Source organism: Nicotiana tabacum, chromosome 18, assembly GCF_000715075.1.
Source record: "Nicotiana tabacum cultivar K326 chromosome 18, ASM71507v2, whole genome shotgun sequence".
Classification (NCBI taxonomy): domain Eukaryota; kingdom Viridiplantae; phylum Streptophyta; class Magnoliopsida; order Solanales; family Solanaceae; genus Nicotiana; species Nicotiana tabacum.
The window spans coordinates 94,735,394-94,744,528 of NC_134097.1; the positions used below are offsets into that span (position 1 = coordinate 94,735,394).

The following is a 9,135-nucleotide window of genomic DNA, read 5'->3' on the forward strand; positions in this document are numbered from 1 at the left end:
AGGATTTTCTTGGTTTGTTTTTGAAACACATATTTTTGTCTCATAAAAATTCGATTACATTAGGGAAGAAAAAAGAAAGAAGATAATGAAAATGAAATTTCATACCTACTGTTTGGAAAATTCAGATTAAACTTACTTACAAATATATATAATTTTTGATGCCGATAACTACAACAGTATCAGAGTGGCGCAGCGGAAGCGTGGTGGGCCCATAACCCACAGGTCCCAGGATCGAAACCTGGCTCTGATATTTTTGGTCACATTTCGTAAAATTTGGCGTTCAAAGCAAGCACTGCTTGACAGTATATTTTTGCAGAAGACTTCCACTTTTTCCCATATTTTTCCTGAGGTTTTCTAGTTCTTTCTACTAACAACATTGTACATATAGTTTGATACATAGATCTTAGGATTATTGAACATGCCTGAAGATTCTTGTACTGAGCGTGCTCTCTTTGGCGGCGCTATTTCTAGCACTTTCCCTCTCCGTTTCCAGGTTTTTCCTTTTCTACATATTACTATTATCTTTCTAAAATTACTTTTTGCCAATTGCTTTTTTTTCTGCATTCTATCTGATTTGAGCTCCTCCTAACCATTGGGCAAACCCGAATAAAGGAATAGGTTATGGCGGTGTAAAAAATAGCCTCCTACTTAAATGAAATGAGTCTGAATAAAACTGAATGGACATGGAGGATTCATATAGGCGTTTTTAGATATTTTATTGAGGATGTTGTTGAATTTCACTGATTTTGCAGGATGTCAGTAATGTGCGTCAAGTTCCTGATCATCAGGTTTGTTCCCTTCTTTCTTCTTCACTTTTGGTCAAATTAGAGACACCCTGTTTGCAATTTTATGAGTAAAAGTTTAATCTTGGATGAAATTTCTGTTTTTTTTTTTTTTTTTTTTTTTGCGTGTGTATTTCTTCCTTTGTTTCTAGTAGTTTGTTCCTATATATTGTTGTTATTTTATTACGCATTTTTATGGTACTAATATATTATCTCCTATTGCTTTTTTTTTGAGCCTTTTGAGCCGAGGGTCCCCTGGAAACAGCCTCTCTACCCTTCGGGGTAGGGGTAAGGTCTGCGTACATATTACCCTCCCCAGACCCCACTTGTGGGATTATACTGGGTCGTTGTTGTTGTTGTTGTTGTTGTTGTTTCTAGTAGTTTATTTAATGTGTTTTCTGTGTTTGTTTAAATTTTATGAGGTTGGTTGCCTTTGTTCTTGTTCACTTTTGATTAAATTAAAAAAAAAAAAGTTGCAGTGTTATTTATAAAAGGTTAATCTGGTAGAATTAGAGACACCCCCATTTGCAGTTTTATTTAAAAATTTAATCTTGGATGAAATTTCTGGATTTGTTTTAATTTTTCATTGTGTTTTTTCGTTTGTTCTTATAATGCTAAATTATATGAGGTTAGTTGTCTTTGTTCTTGTTTACTTTTGATTGAATTAAGAAAGGCGTACCTGCAATGTGATCTATAAAAGGTTAATCTTTGGAAGAAATACTGGAATTTTTGTTTATCTTGGATAGTTTTTCATTGTTTTTTCTTCTCATCTTCTGTTCAGATTTGTTTTACTTTGATTGTTTGAATCAGGAGGTGTTTGTGGACCCTGGACGCGACGAGAGTTTGATAATTGAGCTTCTGGATCTGAAGTTGGATGTAGCAGACAGTGGAAGTGCCACCTGGTTTCTTCAAGACCTTGCAAATGAACAAGATGCAGAGGGAGCTACGGTAAGCTCTTTCTTTTCGGGCAACCTTTTTTTTTGTTCTCTTCATTTCTGCTTTATTCCACTTTTATCTGCTTTTCGAGGTGGTGAATATCAGATATGCTTATATGAACCAATTATAGGGACATGACGACACTCTGATGACTATCATTCTTTAATTTGTTCGTTTGGATTGTTGTTCTTGTTTTTGTTGTTATTGCTCAAATAAATTAAAATCAGCATATATAATGGACACAAAGAATTCATATAGTCGACCCTATTAATTTGGATTGAGGCATGGTTGTTTGATTGATTCAACCAGTAGTTTAAAATTGAACTAGGAGGGACTGCAAAACTCATCGAGTTAGATGGACATTAAATTGTATCAGTTGTTTGGTATGACAACTATTGTGACCTTATCAAAAACAAACTTATCATATTGTGACTCTTGTCCTTTCTTCAAATTTCAACTACTTTGTGTTTCTCTAGTTTTATGTGTGAATTCTTATAAACTACTCAGGCATTTGGTAATTGTCGAAAACACTGATGCACAGAGGGCAGAGTGAAATGAAATTTATTTTCCTTTTCCATCAACTGGTCCTAGCAAAACTATGAAGAAAGCCCCTTAAGAAAAAGGCTACTACTTCCAAGGGATAGAAAGAAAGAACATCTTGGAAGTGGACATAAGGATCAATATTTGTGTTGGGCCCTGCTTCCTCCTAAAGTGCTCTATTTTTTCAGAGTCTGAACGTATATCAAAAGAATACTTTGAACCTCTGCAGGCTGGTCTGTAGACCTCTTACATCTTTCTCACTTTCATACATCCCAAATGAAGAATGCATCTTTCCCGGAGATTAAGTTAATTATTTATCCAAATTGAACTAACCATCCAAAAGCTGCACTAAATCAGTAGAGTTCCTCCATATATTGTTGTTTAGTTCTATATTTTCATTTCCATTTCTTTCAAAATAATTTTCTGATTTCAAGTTGTTTAATGTCTATTATTCTGAGTACCTTGCCAAATAATTGTTCTTCTATTACAATCATATAAACGGGAAATTTTTGACGTGAAAATGTGTGAAATTGAAGTGTGCATTTTCTTAAAAGCTTGCACTTCAATAATTGGTTAGGCCAAATCATTTATAAGTTGTTCGGTTATAATTATCTTGTTGATTCTTTGTTTGTATCTACAGATCATCGAGCAGTCAGCAGTATTTGAGGCTCCTGGATTGTGCTATAGAAACACGCCTGCTGTCATCAGCACTGCTGTTGGTCAAATGGTATGTTAGTGTTATTTTAGAATTACTGAGCATTTATTGATGATCTCTCAACTTCAGTTGGTATCTTACTTTATGGATCTTCATGTGTATGACATGGTTTTTTAAAATAACAACAAAAGCTGTTCTAATCTCTCATCGCAATTTAGTAATTTCCCATGAGTTCACATCCCTTGTGGCTAAAGCATTGTTTATTTAATGACTATTTAGCTTCTCTAGAAACCATAATAACCTTCATTCTCTTTACAGTAAGTTGTGTAGTTTATGCTCCTGTACGGGGACGGGATTCAGAATTTGTAGTTATCTTCCCAAAGTTGGTAAATCCATGTGTATAATTTTCTGAAAACTAAAACTCATGGCCTTGATGACTTGTATTTCTTTTTAGTAAGGCCTTGATGACTTGTATTTGCCTTGAATACAATTTGTGGAGGGGCCTGGTCCCTTTATCAACTCAGCGAATCGTTTTTTTACATGTACTACATGCATTAAGTGCCTCAGCAAATACACTTGAAATTGTTTTATTGGCGAAAGAACTTAGGGATGGTGCTCCCATGTCATGTTTATGATGAAAATGTAAAATGCATATATTTCCAGAAGAGAATTTAGTTTCTAGCCAGATAGTTCCCTTTTCTTTTACTTTTAAGAGGTAGTATTTTAGTAAAGCTAAAGTACTTTCTCTTCTTCATTTACAGTTGCATGAAATAATTTTCTGGAGAAATGAAAGTAGATGTAAAGATTATTAGATCTACCAGAACACATATTTTCAACTAGGATGAGAGTCATGGACAATGCTAGCCAGTTTGTTGTAAAACTTCATAAATTGCTTTTGTTAGTTGGTCAAATTTTTCATTTCATGTTGTCAATCTAATTGAGATCAACCTTATTCAATTCATAGGCCGTTTCTAAGGGAAGACAAGGTAGGGAAGCACAGAACTTGGTTAAGGTAAGTTTGTAAATTCCTTTTCCGCCCCATACCCTTACCCGTTGTAGTTTTAACTGCAAAATGATATCTGATTGTGTCCCATTCAGGTGTACCTGGCAAACCTTCGCCTTAAGGAAGTTGGAACGGATATTCTCATAACTGCATATGAGCCTTTATTAATAAAGTAAGTTGGGAGCTAACTCGGTTTACACCTGGTTATTTAAGCTAAAGTCAGTTGGTCTTTTTGTTTAACATTTTCATCGTTTACCTTTCTGATTGTAGCCCCTTGAGTGAGACTGCTAGCACAGTCGGGGCTGGCATAGCTGTACCTGCTGCACAATCTGGAATTATGCCGATGGCTGAGGTTTTTAAACTTGCAGTCTCTAGTTTCAAAGTGCATGATTGGAGCCTCTTTGGTACTGCTACTTGAGGGTGTCGAGTGATTTAAAGAATCAGGATCAGTCACACAAATCTAGCATCTCTTTGGGGATTATTGGCCCATTTTTCAACAGCATATCTGTTCTTTGTTATTCTGTTAATTGCTTAAAGAGTTCCTGTTGTAGTGGGATGTATAGAGTAGTTTGGTGCACAATATCTACTTTATCTTTTGTTCAGGATTTTGTGTATAGTGCAGTGCAGTCCATTTGCTTTCCTTGGATAAAAACAGCAGCCAATGGGATCAGATGTCTCTTGACTTCTAAATATCACATGTAACGGAGTTTCAAATTCAAATATAACTAGAAGAAATATGAAATTAAATTTGATAAATAACTTGAGAATTGTTGAATTAACAATGAGTTAAATCTATACTATTATAAAGGCGCGAACATATTCAATGTAATGTTTATTGCCATATTTACATTAGAGTAAAGTATAAGGAAGCTAGGAAAGAGGCAAAATTAGCGGTCACAGTTCTTTTGTTATTACCTATCTCTTTTTTCGTTTCTTTTCTGAAATTATTATCTCTTCTGTTGAGCCGAGGGTCTCCCGGAAACAGCCTCTCTACCCTTCCGGGTAGGGGTAAGGTCTGCGTACATCCTACCTCCCCAGACTCCACTAGTGGGATTTTACTGAGTATGTTGTTGTTGTTGTTTATTGCCATATTTACCTTTTAAAAGATTACATTAAGCTACATTCGATATGTGACAGAAAAACGATATTTTAAAGTTTGAATCATCTAAAATTTAGAATTTTGAAATCTACTCTGATTTATTGTTTTGGTGTAGTAATGACTTGGTGTGTTAGTTTGCACACTCCCGTTCTACTCTTGTACTTGAATAAAATTTCTAAACTTAAACCGCATAGCGTCATTTGATCTCTTCATCATTTTCATTTTATATTCGAGTAAATTTATCTTCTTTACATCTTTGAATTAGTACTGGTTCTTAGATGGTTTCATTGGGTAAGTGAGATATATTCTACTTAAATGTAAGCACTGAAATTAAGATGATTACAATCCCAAAGACAAAATAAACAATAAGAAAAAGAACATAGTGTATAATACAAATTTTGAACCCACTATAACTATACATTCTGAATTCGCCTCTGCTTACTTGTTCCAAGCTCCACTAGAAAGGAAAGGAAAAAGGAATATGAATATGATTTCCTTTCATTTGTTACAAAGAAAAGCTGCGGCCTTGCCATTAATTACTGGTTGGCCAGGACATGGTAGATGCTAGGGCAAAGCCTTGGGAACCAGGTGCTGCCGATTCAACTCTATTATTTCACCCTACCATAATGACATAGAAACCGTTAATTTGCTTTCTTGCAGGATAAAAAGAACATTAGTTTTTGAGGAATATGAACAGCATGCATGTTTGGATCCACAGCCTTCCCCATTGATCACTGATGCTATGAAATTATGTTTCTGCCAAAACAGTGTTCAATATTACAACAAAAAGAACATGGGAAACAGAGGCATATATGAAACACAATGCGCCATATATACAAGGGACAAGAAAGATGATGTTGTTTCTTCAACAAATCTTAACTCACATTTCATTTTCAGTCGGTTCTATATAGTTATTAGTTATTTGATAAATATATTGGTTGACCAAAGAATATAACCAAGTAATCTGACAGAATAGAATATATAGGAATTTTCATCTCAAGATTTAGAATATCTTATATGCGTGTGTTATCATATAAACGTGGCGAGCACATATACATATATAAAATATCTTGGAATACGTACACATGTTTTGAGGTGAAAGCAACGGGTTCAACCTGCTAGATGATCCGTCTCCATTTCCAGATATATGAATCTGCATTTTTTCTTCAGTTAGATGTGTTTTTCTTTTTTTAGAAAAAAAAAATATGATTTCCACTTTATCATTACTAGCAACTAATGTAGCTAGCATAGACCAATTTTCAAATAAGTTTTTTTAACACCTTTACTTCTCTTTTATGAATTTAACATAATTTTCCTGCTAACAACGCAATTGTCTATGACATGTTACTAATTTACATTAGTGTTTAAAGATACACGTAACAGATTTGGTGACACACCAGATACCACTTGCAGCTGCAGGTGGTGAAAATTTTCAAACTGGCATTCAGGGATGGTTCCCCCACTTGTGTCATTCCTGTCAACAGCAGTCTACTCTTAACATATAAATGTTATTTGATAATTTTTATGCTAAGATGTTATTTAGCATAATAAGCAGGATCACATATTGATGCTGATGACATTGATTTGAGAGTTGTATGTGAGCTCTCTTTCTGTTATTACCCCGCCCTTGCGTTTGTGGGCAGCTCTCTTGCTGTTGCTACCCTGCACTTGCTTTTGTAGGCAAAAACAGACTACCTGAAGAATTAGTTGAACTAAGTGTAAGTTAGTCTGCGTAACACCATCTTAAACAAAAAAATTACTCCTTTTAGTGCCATGCCTGCTGCTTGTGCAGATTCATCTTATATCTGTATGTTGAATGAATGGATTTTCTGTCGTAGTTATTCCAAATTAGTACAAAGAATAATTGATCGGCCACTTGCCAAAGCACTCCTCTGTCGGAAAGAATGAGAAGCAACTTTTAAACTGAAAATCAAAACTTTGTTATGGCAGCCAAAGGCAGGGTTCTTTATGAACTAGGGTACTTCAGCTTGGCTATGAAAAACCTGGCTATTATCACATAATTCAATTGCGCTACATCCAGCTTCCTTCTTCCCAGGGAGAGAACATTCAACTTCTTTTTCTAATTTACCTTCCTTCACCTCTGTTATATCTCTCTGCTCGGGCATTATCCCAGCGATGGCATAAGTACTGCTCAGAAGTAGGGAATCAGCAGGATGTTCGCCGAATCTCTGTTCTAGTTCTTTCTTCACTTGTTCTCCCAGCTCAACACTACCATGGACTCTGCATGCTGCTAGTAACGCACGCCATGCAGTAGCATCCCCCTCAATGGGTAAACCTTTTATCAGTTCTTGTGCTGTCTCAAGCAATCCAGCACGGCCTAAGATATCAATCAAACATCCATAATGCTCAATTTTAGGAGTCAAGCCATATTCCAGCACCATTTTTCTAAAACAGCTGATGCCCTCAGCCACCAGTCCTCCATGGCTACAAGCATTGAATACAGCCAAGAAAGTCACTTCATTAGGCCAAAAACCTTCATCCTCCATTCTATGGAAGAGCGCAACAGCAGCTTCTGCCTCCCCGTGTACCCCGTAACCCATTATCATTGATGTCCAACACTTCACATCTTTGGTCTCCATACTGTCAAAAACATTAACTGCCTTCACAAGCAAGCCACTTTTAGTATACATATCTATCAATGATGTCCCAAGAACTGGATCCATAGCTAATTGCTGATCTTCTACGAAGTTCTGAATACAATGACCCGTATTGAGAGCCTCGGAGGAAGCACAAGCAGAAAGCAAACCTGCCAAGGTTGATGAATTTGGCTTCAATCTTTGAACCTTCATTTGCCTCAATAGAGACAATGCCTCTTCTAGCAAGCCATTTTTAGCATATCCATCTATCAAACAGTTCCACAAGACAACATCTTTAGGATAAGCTTCATCAAATAGACTACGGCCCGAGCTAATGCAACCCATCTTTCCATACATAGAAATCAAGGCAGTTAGCACCTTCACACTATAGCAAAATCCATTCTTTATGCAACACCCATGCAGGGATTCCCCTACCAAAGCAATCTTTAACTCACCAATCCCAGACAAAACACACAACATCGTCGTGGCACTAGCAGAAACACCATCCCTGTGCAATTCTACAAACAATTCCAAAATAGCAGGATAATTATGTACACAAAGATAACCACCCATCAAAGTGTTCCAACTCACCAAATCTCTATCTGAAAAATCATCAAATAGTTGGTGGGCACAACGGATTCTCCCAGAAACACAATAAAAATTCAAAAGGGTATTCCTCAAATCAAGAAAAAATTCAAAGCCAGATCTCAAAATGACTGAATGAATAGCTTCTCCAGTCCATTTCGCCAATAATCGTATACAAGATCTAAGTCCAGAAACAAAAGCAAATTGATCAAGAATTACACTTTGTGCCCTCATGTAGTTGAAAAACAAAAGACCCTTCTGTGGGTCATCACTTATTGAATAACTACGAAGCATAATATTATACATATAAAGATTTGGGCTTTGTATGTATTTAAAAATTGAAGCTTCATAGTTTGTGTATTGGATTGAACATGCAAGAAGTTTGCTAAGCGTAAAAGGAATTTGATCTTGACCTGTTTTGACCATTAAGGCATGAAATTGTTTGATTTCAGAGATTTGCTTACATGATTGTAACTGAGAAATTAGGTTTTGGCCTGAAGAAAACATAGAATAATGTCTTGTTAAGATGATTGATGCTATGTGTTTGAAATTTTGTCTTAGATATGAACAGTATGAATTAACGGCTATGTTCATGAGACCTAGTAAAGCTAGATTTCGCGGTAAAGTAAGGGTGGTTATTGCTTTTACAGGAAATTCTAAAAAATGTCCCAAGTCATCAAAACTATATATATATATATATATATATATATATATATATATATATATATATGAGTTGTCTATTTCAACTCTTTTCATGGATAAACTTAATTTAAATCTTTATTTTCTTTTTGAAGTTTAAATGTTTAATACTCTAATTTTTTGTTCCAAGTTACGCATGTTAAGAAGAAATAATGTGATTCAGAATACAAATCAAATTATATTATTCTAAATGTAATGGTTAATTTTATGATATTCATGATATGTGCCGAGAGAATTTT

At 35.3% G+C, this 9,135-nt stretch overlaps 2 protein-coding genes across 2 annotated transcripts; one reads left to right on the forward strand and one right to left on the reverse strand.

Moving 5' to 3' along the window:
* Positions 1-296: 296 nt before the first annotated feature.
* LOC107814465 (uncharacterized) lies at positions 297-4,568 on the forward strand. Its single transcript, XM_016639889.2, has 7 exons — positions 297-493; positions 753-788; positions 1,593-1,730; positions 2,899-2,985; positions 3,878-3,925; positions 4,012-4,088; positions 4,187-4,568. Exons 1-7 carry the CDS (start codon positions 419-421, stop codon positions 4,332-4,334), a joined length of 609 nt encoding a protein of 202 aa, XP_016495375.1. The 5' UTR covers positions 297-418; the 3' UTR covers positions 4,335-4,568.
* An 814-nt stretch (positions 4,569-5,382) lies between these two features.
* LOC107814453 (pentatricopeptide repeat-containing protein At1g26900, mitochondrial-like) lies at positions 5,383-8,839 on the reverse strand. Its single transcript, XM_016639879.2, has 3 exons — positions 6,413-8,839; positions 6,099-6,168; positions 5,383-5,633 (listed from the first exon to the last, which is right to left on the reverse strand). The coding sequence occupies exon 1, from the start codon at positions 8,789-8,791 to the stop codon at positions 6,989-6,991; it is 1,803 nt and encodes a 600-aa protein (XP_016495365.1). The 5' UTR covers positions 8,792-8,839; the 3' UTR covers positions 5,383-5,633; positions 6,099-6,168; positions 6,413-6,988.
* Positions 8,840-9,135: the final 296 nt, after the last annotated feature.